General features: G+C 40.6%; 1 protein-coding gene across 3 annotated transcripts in view; it reads right to left on the bottom strand.

Annotated features, from left to right (window-relative positions):
• Positions 1 to 10,279: 10,279 nt before the first annotated feature.
• The window catches only part of LOC117965611 (adhesion G protein-coupled receptor E1-like), a 56,962-nt gene continuing 44,574 nt past the window's right edge, over positions 10,280 to 22,667 (bottom strand). For 2 of the 3 annotated variants that reach the window (XM_059007023.1, XM_059007025.1), the window contains 5 exons: positions 22,068 to 22,134; positions 21,502 to 21,593; positions 19,291 to 19,450; positions 15,865 to 15,960; positions 10,280 to 13,845 (listed from right to left, as the gene is read on the bottom strand). In XM_059007023.1, the coding sequence (XP_058863006.1) occupies positions 13,774 to 13,845; positions 15,865 to 15,960; positions 19,291 to 19,450; positions 21,502 to 21,593; positions 22,068 to 22,134 (487 nt within the window). In that variant the 3' untranslated portion in view covers positions 10,280 to 13,773. The remainder of the gene's footprint in view (positions 13,846 to 15,864; positions 15,961 to 19,290; positions 19,451 to 21,501; positions 21,594 to 22,067; positions 22,135 to 22,667) is intronic. The other variant, XM_059007024.1, reaches the window with a different exon arrangement.

Here is a 22,667-nt window from a genome sequence, read left to right as displayed (position 1 = left end):
CGAGGGTACTGGTGGCTCACTCACAGGCTTCTAACATGTCAGTGAATCCAGTTATTAGACATTTGAATTGACCAATTAGATTTGTGACTTTGTACCAGCTCTAGTAATACAGGTATCTTAATTGCCAGTGAACGGTGGCTTCTGCCTGCATGAGATAACAGATTCATATCACATACATTAGCAACTAAGTTACCTTGTTCAACATACATAAGGGTCTAATGATTATTATTAATGATTATTTTTTATTTGTGATTTTCAAATGCGTACGAGTCAGCAATTTCTGCTTTCCAACTAGGTTGAGGGAAGGGCAACTTACCCCAAACCAAGAGAAGCAATTTGCAACTAATGTGAAACAAAATACACAGGTTAATTGTTGATCATGACCTTGTAGATTCCCAGCAATAGGATACATCTGTTCCTCCTCTCACTTCTTCTTTCATAAAGAAGGGCTGCCAGGGTGTCTTGAGCGCTTTTCAAAGAAACCCTTGCAAATGTTGCTTATCTTAGTTCTTTCCATCATGACGTCCGTTATATTATTATCTGCAGTCAGAATACAAAACTCATTTCAAGAACCTAAGAAAGTCGCTGTCTGCATTGGAAGCATGGCTTGGATTCAATTCACACACTGCTGCATTAATGTAGTGTGTATATATATATATATATATATATATATATATATATATATATATAACACAATAAGAGAGGGAATATATGTTACTCTCAGGATGAGAAGAGCATTATTCCCCACACAGTGAAATAGGGTGGTCTGCAATACCAGCAACAAGGCCACTAGAGGTCACTGGTTGGCTAAAATCTAAAACGCAACACGGTGTGTAACAAGGTGATTATTGGGTGTAAACAGAAGCAATTAAAAAAGGGTGTGCTTAACAGGTGGAGAGATAAAAACTGAATTCTGGAGAGACTCGAGGAGAGTGTATTGGAGAAAAGACGTGGAGTTGGTGAGGAGAGAGAAGGATTGGTGTGTGAATTAAACCTTTACAGGGAAACAGTTTAGCTGTCTTGTCATAGAGAAGTAATTAGACAAAAAAGAATTTGGTCTTGCTTTATTTTAGGGCCATTTTTTGTTTATTAACTGTTAACAAACAGTTCATTTTTAGCTAAGGGTTAGGGTTAGGGTTGATAAAAATTTGAACCGATTTCAAACATATGATCGACTGGGTATTGATCATCCATAGGGCTCTGGCGTTTGATTGATCATCCATAGGGCTCTAGTGTTTGATTGATCATCCATAGGGCTCTAGTGTTTGATTGATCATCCATTGGGCTCTGGTGTTTGCAGTTTTAGCTGGCCTATTATATATTATTAACTAATAGTTAACAGAAAATACATAATGTACATTAACATGTTTATTATCTGTTTGTTAACAGTTAATAAAACAAAAAAATGCCCTAAAAAAAAAATGTGACCAAGAATTTTAGTTTAATTTAGTGCTCTTTGGGGAGGATTTTTTGTTTGTTTGGTCTTGTAACTACAAATATAAATATACAGGCACTGCCCTGTTTTACAAAATATATGTGGCAATGCATTTCCTGTTAGGTGTTCTGTAACACTTTTTATCTTCTGTAAAACTCATCATGTATGGGAAATCTTGTTCTGCAGTGTAATCTTTACAATGATAGCTTTATCTTTCATTATATTTATTACCTTTTAACACATTTTTTCAAATGCAATTTGCAACAATTGTGTTTTTTTGTGTTTTTTTATGAATTATTGTAGTTTTTACATTATGTAAAGGGTTAAACAATATAGTTGGCTTTATAGTAAACATGTAAAATACTGCAGTCTTCCCACAGATAGACTTCATTAATAGCCATATATCTTACTTCTAAAACCATGTAAGAAAACAGTATTCTCGATACAGTATATAGACACGTCTTATTACCCATCTTCCCACCAAAACCAGCAAAACATTTTCAAAACATTTGCTGATTTGTATCATGCTGTATACAATAGGTCTGAAGCTGTGGCTGAGAGAGAGAGAGAGAGAGAGAGAGAGAGAGAGAGAGAGAGAGAGAGAGAGAGAGAGAGAGAGAGAGAGAGAGAGAGAGACTTGACTTTTAAGGGTCCTTTATTGAAAACATTTTGAAAACAAATAAAGTAATTAACAGTTATATATAAAACAGATCTAAATTATATATATATATATATATATATTTTTTTTTTTTTTTCTCCCCCCAATTAGATAAATCTGTATATACATGCACATAAATAAATACATCCAGATTATTTCACACAAAAAACTGTAGCTCTCCCTCCTCCCCCAGCACACACAATCCCTCATTCACACACCAACGCTGCTGAAAACTCTGTAAGTCATGGACTAAAGAAAAATAAGCAAAGTCAATTTGAATTCTTGTTTTCAACAACAATTTCAACATTAATTCAGTGTTATAAATTCCCGACCCCTGCAGCTTGTTTTTCCTGGTTTTCCAGATTGCTAATTTTCCTTGCCCAAATATAAAATGAATTAAAGCACTTTTAAATCGTGTCTTGTGGCTGTAAGGAAAATTAAAAATGAATAATTCTTTAGTAAAAAACACATTTAAAGAATTTAGCAATTCAGCAATAACATTAAACAAGGGGTCCAAACTTCTGCAGTCAGTAAAAAGGTGAAACAGTGTTTCTTCCTCTCCACAAAAAACACAGTCTTTACTAACTGCAGGGTCAATACGGTGGACGTGGCGCCCAGTGGCTATGATGCCATGAAGAATGCGCCACTGTAGATCTCCTGAACGCTTAGGCAAAGGCGGTTTATATAAAGACTTCCAGGCCGGAGCAGTACTACCTACACAGTCCACATGAGCTCTCCACCTGGTATCCGGCAGTGTCTTTAGCGCATTCACATGGCACACCTTAACACAGAGTGTGTACAGCTCCTTTTCTCCAGAAGAGTGTGCAGGAAGCTGTTGTAGCCTCTCAATACTGTACAAACCTTCCCCAAGGTTTTCAGGAACAGCAGGGGACACTAAAAAGGAAGGGCAAGCCAACTCTTGCTCATCAGTGCCTCCCAGAGCCTGGTTCAACATCTCTGTAACCCTAGGGGAGAAAGAGTCTCTGGGCTTTTTCAAAAGATTCTCTAGTACTCTGAGTGAGTGAATTCCCAGCTGTTTGGCCAGGCTTTCCACCTCTCTCCACCTCCCAATGCTCACCTGCAGTAAATCTTTTAGTTTTGTAATGCCCCCTTTTGCAAAACTAGAGCACAACGCCCCAGATTGGAAACCATCTGCAGGGAACAAGGAGTTAAAAAATAAAGGCTCCTCTAGCAATGCTCCTACGGTCAAATAATCCTCCAGTCTCTCCACCTTCACCATTCGCCAGGCATTTAGCATGTTCTTATAGAAATCTGGGAGTTCATTGGTGTCTAGCTGAGATAGATTTATTAAAAACAATTGCCAATCCCAGCCCAGTTCCCTCACTCTGTGCAGGAAAGAGAAGGCGATGTTTCTCCAGCTTAGCTCAGGTAAAAACAGCAAACGCTGCACTGCTTGCAACCGGAAAGTAGCCACACGACTGCGGACATCCACTAACCCTTGACCCCCTTCACTAGGGGGCAGGTACAAGACAGCTGGCTTTAGCCAATGATGGCCACTCCAAAAAAACTCCAATAGCACTCTTTGTATCTCATTTATCAGCCCTGGGGGAGGATCCAGGCACACCAGCCTGTGCCATAGCATGGAGGCCACCAGATTGTTGATCACAAGAACTCTCCCCTTGTATGACAACTGAGGTATCAGCCACCGCCAACGCTGCAGCCTTCCCTTAACCTTTTCTGTTAAATCCTCCCAGTTCTTGGATTCATACTGTCGTTCTCCCAAATAGACTCCCAGAACCTTGATCCCAGTCCTCCCCCAGCGCAATGGCTGAGGGAGTGTCAGGGGGCCGGCTCCACGCCACTCCCCTGACAGGAATGTGCTGCACTTGCCCCAGTTCACCTTGGCCGATGAGGCTTTCTGAAAAATGTCCAAACTGTTTCTCAGTGACCAGCCAGCTTACTCCTAAAATGACAAAGCAGAGGTTCAATAGAGAGGGCATATAACATGCCTGATAGGGAGCATCCCTGGCGAATCCCTCTGTACACCGGAAACTGACGGCTCAAGCTATTATTAATTTTCAAAACACTAAAAACATTTTTATATAACAGGGAAACAAAAGAAATGAAATTAGGACCAAAACCAAAAGATTGTAATGTTTTAACAAGATATTTGTGATCCACCCTATCAAATGCTTTTTCTTGATCTAGAGAAAGAATCCCCAAATCAAGATTAAAAAGATTACTAGCAGTTAAAAAGTCTCGGATTAGAAAGATATTATCAAATATTGTCCTTCCAGGAATGCAATATGACTGGTCTTTATGAACCACAGTGTGAATACATTCCCTCAGTCTATTGGCCAAGGCTTTTGAAAATATTTTATAATCCGAACATAAAAGTGAGACGGGGCGCCAATTCTTTAGTTCTTTTAGATCTCCTTTTTTTGGCAACAGAGTAATCACAGCCCGACGACAGCTCAAAGGCAGCTCTCCTTCTCTAATGCACGCTTGTGAAACCCAGAAAAGGTCTTCCCCAATCACTGGCCAGAGCTTTTTATAAAACTCTGCCTGAAGGCCATCAATCCCAGGGGCTTTTCCTGGTGACACCTGAGTGACTGCCTCCGTCAGCTCCTGCATTGTCAAACAGGCTTCTAGGGGGCGCTGTTCTTCTTGAGACAAGCTGGGCAAGTCCTGGTGCAGTAAAGCGATTTGCTCCTCATCACAGGGCTCGGCACTAAACAGCTGGGTGTAGAAATACACAGCAGCTCTATTAATATCTTCTTTACTGTGCACCTCCTTCCCGCAGGGCAGACGCACACAAAACAGCTGCTTACTCTCCACCACCTTCTTCTCTAAATTGGAAAAGAATTTGGTGGGTGCGTCCATGTCCTTTAGCTGCGTGAAACGAGAACGGATAAGGGACGCCTTCACTCTTTCCTCCAGTAGGCTGCTCAGAGTTTCTCTTTTCTCTCTCAGAGACTGGAAGATGTTTTCATCACTATCGAGAGTAATTTTTGTTTCTATTCTCAATATCTCTCTCTCAAGCTCTTCAACTGTCTGGTTCAAAACCCTGGTTGTATTTAAAGTATATTGCTGACAGAAAATTTTAATTTGTATTTTTCCAATGTCCCACCACTGTCGTATACTACTATATTTCATACTCTGCTGCCTCCAGGAGACCCAAAATGCTTTAAAAAGATCTAAGAACTGTTTGTCTTCCAATAATTTAGTATTAAAATGCCAGTATGACTTTGAGGGAGCAGCAGAAGGCAGGCAAATGGTGAGTAACACACAGTGGTGATCAGACAACATAGTGGGAATGATATTGCTCTTAAAAATCTGATTAAGATTTTGTTTAGAGCAGTACAATCTATCTAGTCGCGCTTTTTATATCTGATTATTATTATTGATTTTAACCCAAGTGTACTGCTTTACTCTAGGATAGAAATTCCTCCAGACATCAACCAGGCTTTGAACTTTTAAAACAGCAGACAGTTCTTTTGAAGACTGGGGATGTGGCTCTTCATGATTCCTATCCATAATAAAATGTTCTGTACAATTAAAATCACCCCCAACTAAAATCATATGTGCAGGATTACAATTAGATAAAACCTGATTTAATTTTTTTAAAAATAAAACTTTTTCCCTGCCCTCATTTGGTGCATATAAATTGATAAAAACAATCTCAGTGCCTTTAAAAACCGTTTCTATTTTTAAAAGGCGCCCTTGGATTTCCTCACTAACTGATAAAATATCTATTTGCAGCCCTGGGGAGAACAGCACAGCTACTCCAGCACTGACATTAGAACCGTGACTTAAGACGCCCCGCCCCTTCCATTCGCTCAGCCACTCACTCTCAATCATACTGTCTGTGTGCGTTTCCGGTAAAAACGTCACATTCACTCTCTTCTGTGTGATAAAATGAAATAAATGTGCTCTTTTATTGACACTCCTACAACCATTTACATTAAAAGTAGCTATTTGAATTTGTTCCATAGGAAACAAAGAAAGCAAAAACAAAAACAAACAACTAAAAACTATATTAAAATGTCTTATTAAATAATCCATTAATATGTCTTCGGTTTGTTATCATTCAACAACTTTCTTGCAGAGACTATTACTTTTTTTAATCGATACCGTTTCTTTTGGTCTAGCTCCTCTAACGTAGCTTTTCTCATGGCTATTTTTGCAGAGTAGATAAACAACTGGATATTAGGAAAGAACTGTGTTAAATCAGTTCCCCTTTTCCCTTTGGTTTTATCTAAAAACGCTGATATTGTATCAACTGGATAGATTTTACTCTTACCAGACGGGTTGGGCAGAGCCTCATCGAGCAGCACCGAGGAGTCAGAGAGCTCTCCTCCATCATCCATCTCTGATATCACCGACTCCTCTTCGGATTCTTCAGCGTCATCCACAGCTACTGTATCCGGCAACAGGTCCTCTGATCTGGAGGCTGTCTCAGCGCTGGACTGAACTGCAGCGCCGCTGTTACCCTTCTTGCCTGAACGCGGGGTTATCACAGGTTTACACTGAGATCCAGCTTTACCTTGATCTCCTGTCCCAGAGCTCTGAGCTGCAGCAGCACCGCTGTCCTGAGAGAGCGTCTCAGTCCCAGACAGACTGCCCTTCTTCAGCTACCTTTCCTAGGGTGGCCACACATCTTTTCCTCTTTTTTTCAACAAGTTGAAAATCTGCGTCCTCTGGGGTATTCACTGTTTCAGCTTCGGTTTCTTTATTGTTTTCTTTAACCTCCGCTCCGATCCCCCGCTTCAATCGAGGCGCTGGCTCGGGTCTCACTGTCTGCGTTGGCGGCTGCGTTTGCTGCTCAGCCCCCGGTGCTGTCTCAGAGACTCCGTCCTCCCCTCTTGCTGGCTCTCTTGCCTTATTATTCTCAGTATCATTATTTTTTTGAGGGCAAGCTCTTCTAAGGTGTCCTTGTCCTCCACAATGAAAACATTTCATTGATTCTGTGCTGGCAAATATAACATAATTACTACCGTCAATATTGAAAGTCCACGCTACTTCAATAGACGAGTTGGGGTCATTCAATAATACAAAAACTTGTCTCCTAAAAGACATGACATGCTTAACATCTGGGTTTTTACACCCGAGTAAAATAGGTTTAATTGGGGACATTATTTTTCCGTATCTTAGTAGCTCATTAATAATCAACTCATCTTTAATGAACGGCGGGACATTTGAAAGGATAACTTTAGTGACAGGGGAAGCTAAAGGTAAAATGCTGACAAAACTTTCTTTGATATACAAACCTTCTTCAACAATCCTGTTCACTAACAGTTCACTACTAAGAAAAACAACAATGGCTTTATTCATTCTTGCAGCAGAGTTTATATTTCCATACCCTATTTTTTCCCCGACAGCTAACAAACACTCCTCCACTGTTACTGAACTGTCTGGAATACATTTAAATCCGTGCCTGCGGGTCAGCGACCCAAAACCTCCCGATTTGGAACCCATGGCGGCTCCAAATCAGGAGAAAAAACCAAATTAAATAATACAAATAAATAACTAAAACTAAACGTGTACAAAATGAATATAACTTCAGTAAAAGTTTTACTCACGCACAGTACACACCACTCACTCTACACAAGCCCCTCCCACGATCCCACAATCCTCAGCGAGAGAGAGAGAGAGGTCCTCTGAATAAAACAGCGTGAAAACGATTTGATAAACATAAAAAAAGCAGTTTTACTGCTTTGGCTGCACCCTGTTGTCTATCTCTTCATTGCGTGCCAGAGACTGTAGAGAAACATTCAATTACATATATATATTTTTTTTTTTAAGAAGTCGCTGTTTTTCTCTATATGGCCTATGGCGATACATGCAGCAGCGAGCTTTGCTCTCAAGCTGAAAAGACATTGGTGGAACTGACACTTGATTTGCTTGTTCCTGATCATTAGCAATCAGCTCCAAGCGCTGGGTATCCATCTCTTTAGAATGATAAAAACCTGAAACTGCATTTTTTTTATTATGCATTACAGTCAGCATTCAGATATACGATACCCAGTCAGTCACGTTGTACTGTCCTTGCATTAAGAATAAAATAAACTCCCATTATATATATATATATGTAATAAATGAATGCACTTACCCGTCACGCGCGATTTCTGACTCGTCACCAGTTTTCTGATGCAAAGCCCATCTCTTTAATGTTAAAATGTATTTGATTATCCGTCACAGCCCACAGATCGTTCAATGCACATGGCTTTGTGTCAGGACAGTGTGTCCGCACTGTGCTCCAGGGCTGCAGAGATACTCTGTTGGTTACACAGACATTCGGAGAGTTTTACCTGATGAAATTGCAGCAACAAATAAACAAACGAGAAGAGTGATTCCAGCTATGGTAATGTGAAACAGTTAATCATTAAACGGTTTAAGATACTCAGTGATGTGTTACTACTTTTTTTAAATCTGTGATCTTGCTTGTGTGCATTTTCATTTACAAGTGCACTGTGAAATTAGAGCCTTATTGAGCAGCACAGCAGGAATGTATGATGTGATTGTCTTTTAGAATGATGTTATTTTCAGGGATGTGAAATTACTGCTGTGTGTTTCTGGTCATCTTGCCAGGACACTCTTGTAAAAGAGGCCTCGGTCTCAATGGGGTTTTTCCAGGTTAATGAATAAATAAAAAAATAAAAAAATAAATAATAAACTGCATTGCCTTTTACGTTTCATGCAATTCTGTGCATGGGTAACATTTTGATTTCATTTTGCTATTGGGTTGTACAGTGGAATTTTACACACTGCTACAAATTAATACCTACCGGATTTAAAAGAATGTACTGCATGGTCCACGTGTCTGCAGTTGTCTCTTTCGGTAAGTGATATTTTCAGAATCATACTGTTCTGAATTAAAATACTTCTGTTGAAAATATAGTACTGTAGCCAACTACAGTACATCTAAATGGAAGCCTATTTATTTTGAAACACACGTCCTTTCAGCTGTGTTTGATGTTGTATCTTCTTTGCGTTTCCTGAAAAACGGACAAGGGTTGGAACAGGCCAAAATGAAATCATCAGATATGAGTCACACTCTTAACTGTCACCGAAGTCAAAATGTCAATATTCCCCGCCCCTGTGTGTATTTTTGTGTTTTATGTTGTATGTTGCGTGTGTTAATGTTGGTGTATAGATATGGCTGCACGGGATATAAATGGGTGTGTGCAGCACGAGTTATTTAAAATGTCTAATTGTATTTAGGCACGGTGATTGCACTTCACTTCACGTGCATTTAAAGTATTTAATATGTGAGCACGAGGTTGCACATAATTAGTTCACGTGCTGGGATTCAAGTGAATTATTAATTAGTAATTGAATCCCGGCACAACAGTATATATCGATGCACGTTTTACACACTCAGGGTTGTGTGTTCGGTGAGTGGAGAACGGGTGTGGAGAGGAGAAAGGAAAATAAAGTAAATAATAAGCGTTTGTACTCACTGTCTTTGTTTGTCTGTCTGTCCACTGTTTGTTTAGTGTTAATCCATTTTGTTTGTCTATTTATTTTGGCCTCAAGTGCCGTGTTATGCTGTTAGGTGTCTCCTATCAAGCTTCGTAAAGCCAATGCTGTAAATTTGTCAGTTGATGGTTCCATGCTTGAGTTCAGATCTAAAATGAAAGATTTGGGTATGATTTTTGATCCTGGGTTAACCTTTGAACCGCTTCTGTTGAATACTGTCAAGGTTTCATTTTTTCACCTCAGAAATAAAGCGAGGTTTTGACCTATGCGCTCTGTATCTGCGGCTAAAAAATGTGTTCATGCGTTTGTTTTCTCTAGGATTGATTATTGTAACGCCCTGCTTGCTGGTGTCTCTAATAGCATTCTCAACAAATTGCAATACGTTCAAAATTCTGTGGCCAGAATTTCGTCTAGGTCACGCTCTAGGGATCACATTACACCTGTCTTGGAGGCCTTGCATTGGCTGCCTGTTAGGTTTCGAGTGGTTCATCCTCCTATCCTTCCTTAGTTTTCCCTAGGGGGAAGCCTTGGAGGTCGATTGGTTCGGCCTCACCTCAACGAGGGCAGTTCTCCAAGTAGTCAAGGGGAAACTAAGTCACAAGCACTTGTCTTCATTGTAGTAGTCTCTTACGCAGGCCTGGCTCCCGCCTGGTGAATTATAATTATCAGTTGTAGTGCGTAGTATACACACACAAAACAACACAATACATACCGTAATACATCTGCAACATTTTTGACAAAAGTGAGGATTTAAAAAAAACTTTATTTTTTACATACTTGATTATTTTATATTTTTCAACAAAATTGTAAATCATCTTAATTCTGCAAAAGTGTTTATGGTACCCCTTTCTACAAGTGAGTTCTGCGACACAAAGCCTGTTGTAAATGGAGCCTGATATTGAAAAGATTTGTGTAGGCTACCTTACAAGGCTATTATTCATAGTCCATTTGATATACAGTGTACTCCTCAATCTTTCATCACATGCACTATCGCAGAGGCGTTCTGAAATACAATACAATGCAATACAATTCACATTTCTATAGCGCTTATCATCACGGATCCTCAAGGATCCCAGAGTACCTTGACACACACACAATATGAACAATTAAATCATTAAATTAAAAACTAAAGTCTAATACAACATTGTATAAAGAAAAATAACGTTTTCATTGTAAAATTTGAAAATCTAAGGTAAAAATAAAACAATTAAGAGTCTAAAACTAACATTTTATAAAATCGAAGTAAAAAAAATAAAAAGCCAGTTTGTAAAACAGAACAATTAAAAACAGTCTAATAATAATAAAAATAAAAAACATTAAAAAATTGGAATGAAAAGGGCCACAAAGAAAATACAATTTGGATTGTAAAATAGGAAACTAAGATAAAGCTATTGTGTAAAAATAAGTTTTCAATCTTGATGTAAAAACAGTAAGAGTTCCAGCTTCCCTGACAGAAGGCAGCAGTGCATTTAGGAGCTTTAATAGAAAAGGCCCTTCATCTCGTGTTATTTTTATTCACCCCAGGAATAACTAGCAGTCCCGCATCCTGTCATCTAAGAATGCGGTTATACGGGGTCAATGATCCCTGTAAGTAATATATTAGACAGAGATTGAAGAGTAAGGCCAGGTGTAGATTGGTACAATCAAGAGCATGTGATTGAGGAGCAGTAATAGGGATAGGATTCCTGTAACACACACCTCTGGGATTACTAACTGCCAGCGAGTCAACTTCTATTTGTCCCTCTTTCAGCTCAGTGTACCCCTCTTTAGATTCCCTCCCTCCCCAGTTCCTAGTTTAAATAATTTGCTAAGTGGTTTTCAATATTTGCGGATAGCCTACTTGCCTACTTGCCTCTGACAGTCCACCTAGTATCTAGTTCTTCCCAAAAGCAGTCCCAGTTATTCATGAATCCCAGCCCTTCTTGCAAACACCAGCCAGCCAGCCAGCCAAGTGTTTATGGTCCTAATTCTACTGAACATCGCATCCCTTCTACCATTTCCTGGTAATAAACCTGACAACATACTTCAGCATCCAAACTCATTCAGCTTCCTTTATAATTATTTAAAATTCTCTTTCAATACCACAGATTTTCTGTCCCTTATGTCCTTTGTACCAACATGTACATCATTAAAGTAATTGTAGCTAACAAAATCATGCCATAAATCTTACCCATTTTGCACTTCCATTAGCTACATTGGTCTCAAATGTGCAGTTTTTAAAGAAAATAAGTGATAATAAACAAATTTTTTTTCATTTTAGAACAGACATTTGGTACTACGCAAGGTTAAAAGCAGTTCCCTGTTTCCTTGCCTTGCCTTCTGGGAAGTCTGCTATTTCTTGCTTTACTTCCTTAGTCATTTCATCCCATTTCTATTCACATTTAATTGTTGAGAATTGTGAATATTACAATTTTAATGTGTGGAATTTTGCATTGTAAATATTACTGTCATTTTAGACTTCACCATGTTATAATTTGCACTGCTGCTTTGCTTTGGATCATCACATCAGCTGCCAAGCTTAGGTGCAGACAGAAGTAAGACATCACTTAAAGCTTGATCTCTATTAGATTACATCATCCCCACCTGCAGGGGCAGTGTATACATTTGAGGAGGTCAAACCTTCAGTCCAAGCACGTTCAGTGCTTACACATTCCTACAGAACAATGTGTGCAATTATTAAAAAAAAACAAAACACATAATGAAATAGATATATATATATTAACATCACTCTTGGACTCAGTTGTTTTAATGAGTTTTGCAGGTGTGAATGCTCAGTAATGACTCAGTTGATTCAATGAGTTTTGCAGGTGTGAATGCTCAGTAATGACTCAGTTGATTCAATGAGTTTTGCAGGTGTGAATGCTCAGTAATGACCCAGTTGATTCAATGAGTTTTGCAGGCATGAATGCTCAATAATTCTGTTAAAAAGCCAGGCTTACCCTTACCTGGACCCCATGTACATGTGAGGAAGAAATTGAAAAATTGGATTGCTGCCAATCACTGTGCTGAACTCTAAAATTGTGATTTGCTAAATAAACAATGTGTCTTAATGAATTATTAGTGCTTTAGAATGTAAAGCCTATAATTACCCAAAGCCTGCAAAGGATCGGTGCCATGAAGGAGGGCATGTAATGGAGACATTCGCATTTTGTGGATAGGCAGCTTATCACAATGTGACCTTATGTTATCACCTTTAAAATATCAGCTTGGTTCAAAATAGAGAAAAGTTAAAAATATTGCAGATTTGGGCAAAAAACACTGTTTGATTTTTCAGAAATATACGCTGATAGATGAAATGGTAGTTATATTAGTCCAGAGAGGATAGACAAAGAGAAGGAGATGCAATCCCTTTGATTGTACTGTGGTGGGGTGCCCCCACCCCTGTGTGTATTTTGTGTTTTATGCTGTATGTGGTGTGTTTCATGTTGTCTGTTATATGTGGATATAGTGGTGCACAGAATATAAATTGGGCTATGTAGCACAAGTGTTGTAATATGTATTTACGCACAGGGACTGCACAATCACTTCACATGCAGATAAAATGTGTATTCGTATGTGAGCACAGGGAGTGCACAAATGAGTTCAGGTGCTGGGATTCAAGTGAATAATTAATTAGTACTTGAATCCTGGCACAACTGTGTATACAGGTACACGTTTCTCTCACTCGGGGTTGTGTGTTCAGGAGTGGAGAACGGGAGAGAGAAGGAGAAAATAATTAAACAATGAATAAATGCTAAACGTGCTGGAAGACCAGCACGATACTTGTTTGTTTAGTGTTTGTCCACCGTTTGTTTGTCTGTCTATTTGTTCTGGCCCTTGTGCCCTTTTGTTTTGTGTTTTGTTAAGTCTGTGTGTTTGTTTCACTGTCCGTTTATTCTTTAATAAATACTGAGAGCAGCCATTGCGACTCAGCTTCACCCTGTATTCACTCTGTGTGTTTCTGTTCACCACTACAGCCATCTTTGTAACATGGACTAACAAAACAAAAATGAATCACAAGCTTTCAAAAATCCTTTCCTGCTTCCACCTGAAGAAGAGACCTTTGAGGTCTTGGAAGCTTGTGATTATTTTTTTGTTTAGTTAGTGTAATAAGAGGCATATCAAACTTTTGGTACTACACAAGGTTAAATATATAAAACCAAAGTCAGATTTTTGCCAAAATGAAAATGTTGCATTTCAGAGGGGGCAATTTCCCACCTCGTAGGCACCCATTCATTAACAGTGATGTCTACTGACTTTATTTACTCCATTCCACAAGTACTCCTTTGCACGTAGAGCTGCAGTTATTGCTCTCTGCTGCGGATACCTTCTGAAAGAAGACAAAAAAAGATGAGTTACAGCAGATGAAACAGTCAGAGAAAATAGACAGAATTATTGTATCGAACTCGTGGTATAATAACAAGAGCTTTAGTAGCAAGTGATTTTCAAACTAACTGTGTTAATTAAATCAATCTGTTAATGCTTTGAAATTGAGTCGTTGAGGAAGTTATGAATGCCTTTCTCATTAAAAAGCTTAATTGTCGCAGGTCACGTATATCACTTCCTGTCTCAACGACTAAATAAGGGGAACTCGTTGATAAAAATGCATGTTAACGAGACCAAGAAAAATGAATGGAAGTATCATTTACTATTATAGAAACTACTAGCATACAGCGAGATGGCTCTCCCACCAGCAAGCAGCAGCCAAATGGGAATAATGGGAATATCTATTTTGTGTATAATGTGTAAAGTTAATTTAAAATTGTGCATTTTGTCATGCAGAATGTGCATTTATTTAGATAACTTAACATATAAAATGCTGATTTACGATTATCTGGCACGTGGGTAAAAATCGGACGGCACAGATTAAAAAAAAACTTTACTTATTTATTTTTTTGGATGCCATCTGTGTATGTTGGTTGAAATTTGTTTTCTTATAAGAACAAAAGAACATAAGAAAGGTTACAAATAAGAACATAAGAAAGTTTACAAACAAGAGGAGGCCATTCAGCCCATCTTGCTCGTTTGGTTGTTAGTAGCTTATTGATCCCAGAATCTCATCAAGCAGCTTCTTGAAGGATCCCAGGGTGTCAGCTTCAGCAACATTACTGGGGAGTTGGTTCCAGACCCTCACAATTCTCTGTGTAAAAAAGTGCCTCCTATTTTCTGTTCTGAATGCCCCTTTATCTAATCTCCATTAGTGACCCCTGATGCTTGTTTCTTTTTTCAGGTCAAAAAAGTCCCCTGGGTCGACATTGTCTATACCTTTTAGGATTTTGAATGCTTGAATCAGATCACCACATAGTCTTCTCTGTTCAAGACTGAATAGATTCAATTCTTTTAGTCTGTCTGCATATGACATGCCTTTTAAACCAGGAATAATTCTGGTCATTATTCTTTGCACTCTTTCTAGAGCAGCTATACCCTTTTTGTAACAAGGTGACCAGAACTGAACACAATATTCTAGATGAGGTCTTACTAATGCATTGTAAAGTTTTAACATTACTTCCCTTGATTTAAATTCAACACTTTTCACTGTATATCCGAGCATTTTGTTGGCCTTTTCTTTGTTGCAGTGGGGTCCCAAACAGACAATTGAGCGCTGTGTTAAGACCCGCTGAAACCAGGTTTATTTAGTGGTGCAATCAGGAACATTAACAATTGAACACACTATAAAAAGCAAAGCAGTCCTAAGTAACAACTGCGTGTGTTTGGACTGACACAGAAAGAGGAAATCAAAGAAAGAAAAGTAAAAGAAAAGAATGACTGGGATGAGTGAGGGGGATTTTTCTCTGTTGTACTCCATCGCTAAATTATTGTAGTTCACATTTAGAGGATGCCACAGTGATAAATAATTTGCTTTATTTATGTATTCATTTAAGATTGAGTAGTTTGGTATGTAACTATTCTCAAACCACTATTTCCAACATCCTTAAATTTACAGTTTGGAGGTACTGTAGAGCTGTAACTACGTTACTACAAAAACAAATCCATAATTTAAAAAAAAATGATTTAAATAAAAAAATCTGATTTAAATCAAATAATTACGATTTTTTTTCTTTTTTTTTCTTTAATTAAAAAATTGACCTTTTGAAAATCCTGCCCAATGGACCTTGTAGAATTGGGGTATTATAATGTGCTAATGTCCTAGAGTGGAGACCCAGACAGAATATATTCTCAGGTTACAGTTTAACTAACCAGCATATATAACAGTTTTTGACTGGTGTTATCTGAAACCCATCACTATCTCTTACCAGCTATAGTGTTTACACAATAGATAGATAAACTGAAAGAAACCGCATGGATATTTCAATTTTGGTTGTTTGTGATGCCAGTATTCATGTCTCACCGTTATGATTTCCATTGGAACTGTAGAAGATGTAAGTTCTGAGCTGTCCTTCTGTTTGTAGATGCGTCCAAACCATTTCCTATACTCCATTCTCACCTGGTGATAATGAAAAAGAATCAACAATATGCCAGCGTGACATTCAGTCCCCAGGCTGGGGAATATGGGTTTCTACAACATTGACTGAAAAGACTGATATTGTATTGACTGGTTGTCACAAAGACGGCCAGAGTGGGTGGCGTCAGACCAGAAGCAGGAAGGAATACAGAGAGACTTGGGGTTTTGGTATAGCTGAGCGCGTGATCGCGCTCAGCATTTAATAAACAGAACAGAAAATAAAAAGGTTGTAACAAAAACACAGGACACGGCACTTGACGCCAAAATAAACAGACAGACAAAACGACTAGACACTAACACACAGGTGAAACGGAGACAAACAAACACGGTGAGTACAAACAAACTTCTCTTTACTTTTACGATCTTAACTCTCCTCTCTCTCTCTCCCGTTCTCCTCTTCCGAACACCTCACCCTGACTGAGTGCTACGTGTCTCTATATATACTGTTGTGCTGGGATTCAATTACTAATTAATTACTCACTTGAATCCCAGCACGTGAATTAATTCTGTGCAACCCCGTGCTCACATATTACATTTAACCAGCACGTGAAGTGATTTGTGCCCTCCTCGTGCCTAAATACAAATCTACATTTTTAAACACACGTGAAACACAGACCCGTTTATATCCCGTGTACCAATCTATACACCAACATTAACACACGCAACATACAACACATAACACACAAAATACACACAGGGGCGGGCACTTTGCCACATATACCCCCCCCTGTGCAAAGCACACATGGCCTCAACGGCCACCTCCCCCCTTAAATACCCAGCAGTCCAGGCCAAAGTCTCGGGCTGGGAAGGGAGGCTTCAGTGGGCCCATGGCTGGCAATGCTGTCAGCACCCCTGCCGGTAGTGGCACGGCTGACAGCATGCTGGTCCCGTCCTGCAGCGAAAAAGCTGCGGGGGCAGGTGGTCCTCCGACCTCCCCCTTCTTCGTAGCCGGCAGCTCCCTCCTGTGGGGCTCCGGCCACAAGAACTCCTGCAGCGAAACTGCTGCTGGGGAAAGTGGTCTCCAGACCTCGTCCCCCTTCTTCGTGGCCGGCAGCTCCCCTTTCTGGGGCTCCGGCCACCGTACTCCCTGTGGAGGTACGGGCAGCAGAGGCAGCTCCTGCTCCTCTGCTCCGGGCGGTGGCGGAAGCAGAGGCAGCTCCAGCTCCTCTGCTCCTGGTGGTGGTGGAGGCAGAGGCAGCTCCTGCTCCTCTGCCCCTAGTGGAGGAAGCGGTGGAGGTGGCGGAGGCAGAGGCAGCTCCTCTGCTCCTGGCGGCGCTGGCTCCCTCCGCTGTGGCGGCTGGGCTGGTGCGCGCCGTGCTGCCTTCAGCAGCATGAATAGAGGCTGCTGGGGGACACCAGCCTCCTGCCCCTCTCCCCCCCAAAAATTTTCAGGGGGTTGGGCCTGTAACTCCTCCCCTTCCGGCTCTTGGGGCTGAACCAGCAGGCATTTTCCCTCTGCTGGTGGCTTGGGTCCCAGAGCTGTGGAAGCCCCGACTTGCCTCCCTTTGGGCTGTGGACGCACCGACTCCTCCCTTTTGGGCTGTGGACGCACCGACTCCTCCCTTTTGGGCTGTGGACGCACCGACTCCTCCCTTTTGGGCTGTGGACGCACCGACTCCCCCCTCTTGGGCTGTGGACGTTCGGGCTCCCCCCACTCAGGCGTAGGACGTTCGGGCTCCTCCCACTCAGGCGTAGGACGTTCGGGCTCCTCCCACTCAGGCGTAGGACGTTCAGGCTCCTTCCGCTTGGGCTGTGGACGCTCAGGCTCCTCCCGTTTGGGCTGTGGACGCTCAGGCTCCTCCCATTTGGGCTGTGGACGCTCAGGCTCCTCCCATTTGGGCTGTGGACGCTCAGGCTCCTCCCATTTGGGCTGTGGAGGCAAAACCAGCAGGCATTCACCCTCTGCTGGTGGAGATGGGGACAGCAGGTACTCACCCTCTGCTGGTGGAGATGGGGACAGCAGGCATTCACCCTCTGCTGGTGGGCCTGCTACCTGGGCTGCTGTTCCTTTTATCGTTGCCTCCAGGTAGCTGAGGAGAAACTCCACACCTTCCTCCAAGGTGTTTGGGGTGTGTTCCTCCTGATAGGCCTCCCATCTCTCACTGTCCATCATCCACAGGACCCGGACGATTATGGGCAGAGACTGGGCCTCCAGCCCAGCATTCTCCAGGAACCAGCCCCGCAGTTTGATGGCGTCTTCTGCCATTGACTTTTTTTTGTTTTTCCCCCAAAACAATATTTGTAATCCTTTTTTTTTTTTTAAACAAAACCCCTCCTGGTCTGACGCTTGGAGGCGCGGCTATCCCACGATGACACCACGTGTCACAAAGACGGCCAGAGTGGGTGGCGTCAGACCAGAAGCAGGAAGGAATACAGAGAGACTTGGGGTTTTGGTATAGCTGAGCGCGTGATCGCGCTCAGCATTTAATAAACAGAACAGAAAATAAAAAGGTTGCAACAAAAACACAGGACACGGCACTTGACGCCAAAATAAACAGACAGACAAAACGACTAGACACTAACACACAGGTGAAACGGAGACAAACAAACACGGTGAGTACAAACAAACTTCTCTTTACTTTTACGATCTTAACTCTCCTCTCTCTCTCTCCCGTTCTCCACTCACCGACCACCTCACCCTGACTGAGTGCTACGTGTCTCTATATATACTGTTGTGCTGGGATTCAATTACTAATTAATTACTCACTTGAATCCCAGCACGTGAATTAATTCTGTGCAACCCCGTGCTCACATATTACATTTAACCAGCACGTGAAGTGATTTGTGCCCTCCTCGTGCCTAAATACAAATCTACATTTTTAAACACACGTGAAACACAGACCCGTTTATATCCCGTGTACCAATCTATACACCAACATTAACACACGCAACATACAACACATAACACACAAAATACACACAGGGGCGGGCACTTTGCCACACTGGTGTACCAGTATTACCAGTCACCCTGCAGAAACCCATTCAGCGTGCTTCCTGTCTTGGCAGTCATCATTGCACAAACCATTTTTGGGGATATAATGAAAAACAAATTACACTCAGTAATTAATAGATAGTTTGTGGAGTACAACAGACCTATGAAATGGGATGGGATGGAAAGACTATCTGTTCAGGTGGGGTAAAATTGCTCACAGATACCTCACTTCCAATGCATTTATTCATCAGTCCCAGTAATAGCAGAGCAGTATATAATGGTCATTGCAACTTGCAGGACCAGTGATCCAACTCAAGGGTATCCCTGCAAAATACTGGATAGTAGCATGGCATAGGTAGATGCAGACAATGGCTTCTTACCTGCTGGTTTAGCACACAGTGCACCAGGAAAATAAAGGGACCCTGCAGTGAGTTAATAATGACAAACGCAAATCTGAAGAACTCCAATCCTTGAAAGAATCCCAGGATCCAGCTGCAGCCCATGATGAAGCAATGCGCAATGGCTTTGAAAGTCAGAAGTCTAAAGAAACACAAATCCACAGAATTAGTTTTTTATAATACAGATTGTTTTAGCTTTCAACCAAGCTGAGACTCCTTGACTCCTAACCAAAGCTTTAAAAACCTTTACTGATAATATCAATGCAAATGACTAGAACATTTGTTACTGCCCCTTTAAAAGTGTGCTTACCATGGCACACTAGCATTATCCCTGGTCCCCTGATGTTGTACTGTAGATCTTTTAGTTAGCTTGGGGTTTTCAAGATAGATTTTCCAAGGAAGCGCTAAAGATTCCTGGTACTTCCTGCGCCATAGGTCACATAGTACAGTAGTATGCAGTTCTAGTGAATGTGATAGTGTGTGTGGATAATTTACAGATGGACACAGGAGTCAGACAGGTTTCTTTGACAACGCCACAGGCGCACATGATTTATTTAAACACAAGGGGGCACCCTTGTGTTGGGGAGTCCTATACCGACAATGGTAAGTATGCTTCGTTGGTACAAGTCTGTTTAGGCACCCGCTGGTGCTGCAAAATAATAATAAGAACAAAAAGCAAAAGCAAAAGAGAAAATAAGCACTATGAACAAAACTGCAAACAATAGTGCTGCTGTATGCAGCGTCTTGCAGTCTCCGCTAACCGATGAGGCTCAAGTGTCACGGATGCTGTCCTTTCCCCTCACTATCACTAGTGGTGTTGCCTAGCTCCCCGGAGCTAAACTATACTCAATGTGTCAATGTGGGTATGTCTCTCCAGCTAAAACAGGTGCCTTATTCCACCATTTCTGTTGTCTGTGTCTCCTTGGTATGTTGTCAGCTCCTGGCTGTTTAACATTAGAACCGCCACGGCAGTCAGTTTGACGGTTTGAGGTTTTCAAATTTAAATTACTCTGCGTGTACTCCGTGCACTACACATTGTTGTGTATTGCTGGGGATCTTTATTTGGTCCTGGAATTATAAAATAAAAAGAAACCCCTTTCCAACTGGATTACAAATCTGTTAATTACGCAGCGCATCACTCCTGCACCTGTACACTGCAAACCACTTTGCCACAGGAAGATATAATCCCGCCCTCCATTTACAATACATGTTTTTATTTTGAATATAACCTACAATATTCCATTTTTTTATATACAAGCATGTTGTTATCTCTGCTGGACCTGGCAGCCATCAATTCATTCGTTTTGTACAAGGAATGCACTGGGGAGAATATCAGTAGATTTCATCTTGAAGCTAGCCACAGCGCTTCAGCAGAAACATTTCAATCGGAAAACTGTAAAGCTGCAGCAGCTCAACCTGGATTCTGTGCTGCACCGAATGAAACACGCAAGAGAAAACATATGTTACTTTCATTTTAAATTAAATAATAATTTCAATTTCGTACGTACATATACTTGTTTACACCTGTTTGCACACTAGTTTCTTTTGAAATGTTTATTTACAGTTTTTCATTTTTTGAAGTAATATTTTATATGTGGCAAGTTAGAAAATAAACTTTTATGTTTAATTGTTCATTTAAATACGGCGTTTCGGCTGTGCAGATGTTTGATATGATGTGCTTGAATAAAACTTTCGAGTTGTGTCCGATAGTTTGTCTTTCATTTTAATACTGATTTTGTTTAAAATGTAACTGTCTGTGGCAGTGTGCCCCGCCATTTTGTGTGTTATGTGTTATATTTTGCATGTGGTGTGTTAATGTTGGTGTATAGATATTGGCGCATGGGATATAAATGGGTCTGTGTAGCACAAGTGTTTTAAAATGTATAATTGTATTTAGGCACGGGGATTGCACAATCACTTCTCGTGCAGATAAAATGTGTTTTCAACCCACACCCCCACAGTACAGAAGATCATTAACATTAATTAGAAGGCAATTCATACGATGCTTACTCCCTGTTTTTGTATACTTTTGTATTAATATTTGTCTTTCAGTCTTGACATTTGTATCTATAATTTGGTCTTTTTGTACATTTTAAGGTTTTTGTTTCTATGAAAAAGAAATGGTTCAATATTAATGATGTATCAGAGAACAGAATTCAGCAGCGTACTTCAGAAGTAGACAGAGATACTCACCTGGTGTCTTTCACTTTGGACACATCCGTGTTGAGGCCACACATTTGCGATCTTAAAGTCCAGAGAATTGCAATGAAGAGAATGGTGTTTACCTGCGGGGCAAAGATGCGTACAGTTTAAATCTCTGCAACACCTGTTCATTTTACAAAACTAGAACAAGCAATTATAATAACAGAATTCAAAGGGTCTATTCAATTCAAGGGGTCTTATCAGATGTACTGTGAACACCACCATTGTTTAAATATTAAATAAGGATACATGGAGTCTTGAGAGAGGCTTTCATTCAACACTGGATGGGCACGATGGTGCACAGGGGCAGGGCTCAGGGACGGGTGCTCATTTTCTTCTTGGCTCAATTTTCTGTTTATTTTTTCAGTGTGAAATAGTGGAGGTGGACGTCCATACTGTATGCCACTCTTTGTCTGTCCAGTTGTGATTAAAGTTGCTCTGGACATTCTTTGACACAGGGTTATAGAGAGCGCCTCATAATCTGTGGGTATGTGGAGGCTGTCTGTCACACTTGAGATTGTGCATACATCATGAGCACGACATGGATATCTACTTACAGCGATTGTGACACAAACAGGACCAAGAAAACTCCAGACAAATCCTCTGTCATGACTCAGCCAGCAACTGAGGAGCACAATAACAGTAACGATTACACCTACACTACCTTCCTTTGTAAATGTTTATTTTTGCACTTTTACCATAGGTTTCCTATGATTATACTACGCATTTACTATAGTTTGCCCTGTTTTTTAATATGCTTTGCCATGCTTTCACTGTGCTTTATTACACTGCTGTGCTTTTATAAGAGTTAGTTGCCAACAACAGGAACTGGAGCACAGTTTATACAAGAAAATCCAAGTGCACTACAAACAAAAAACAATAATTATGTCAAAGAATAAAAAGCTATAACATTTGCGGTTGGTTTCACAGGCCCTGATTAGCACTCATCTTGGATGACCTACTGTATTATTTTTTTAGGTCAGGTAGTCCACAATCAGTACTAATTGGGGTCTGTGTAACCAGCCGTTAGATTGTTTGCTAGCTTGTAAGTTAATAGACACCACTTCTCTGTATAGTCTCTGTATATTCAACACACACATTTTGAACAATGCTAAACCCATTTATAAATGTTAAGAGTGAACTAAGAGAGTTGTGAG

The sequence above is a fragment of the Acipenser ruthenus genome, chromosome 34 (genome assembly GCF_902713425.1).
Source record: "Acipenser ruthenus chromosome 34, fAciRut3.2 maternal haplotype, whole genome shotgun sequence".
In the NCBI taxonomy this organism is placed as follows: Eukaryota; Metazoa; Chordata; class Actinopteri; order Acipenseriformes; family Acipenseridae; genus Acipenser; species Acipenser ruthenus.
Note: the sequence above shows the minus strand (reverse complement) of the source record. Positions and strands in the feature narration are given on the sequence as shown.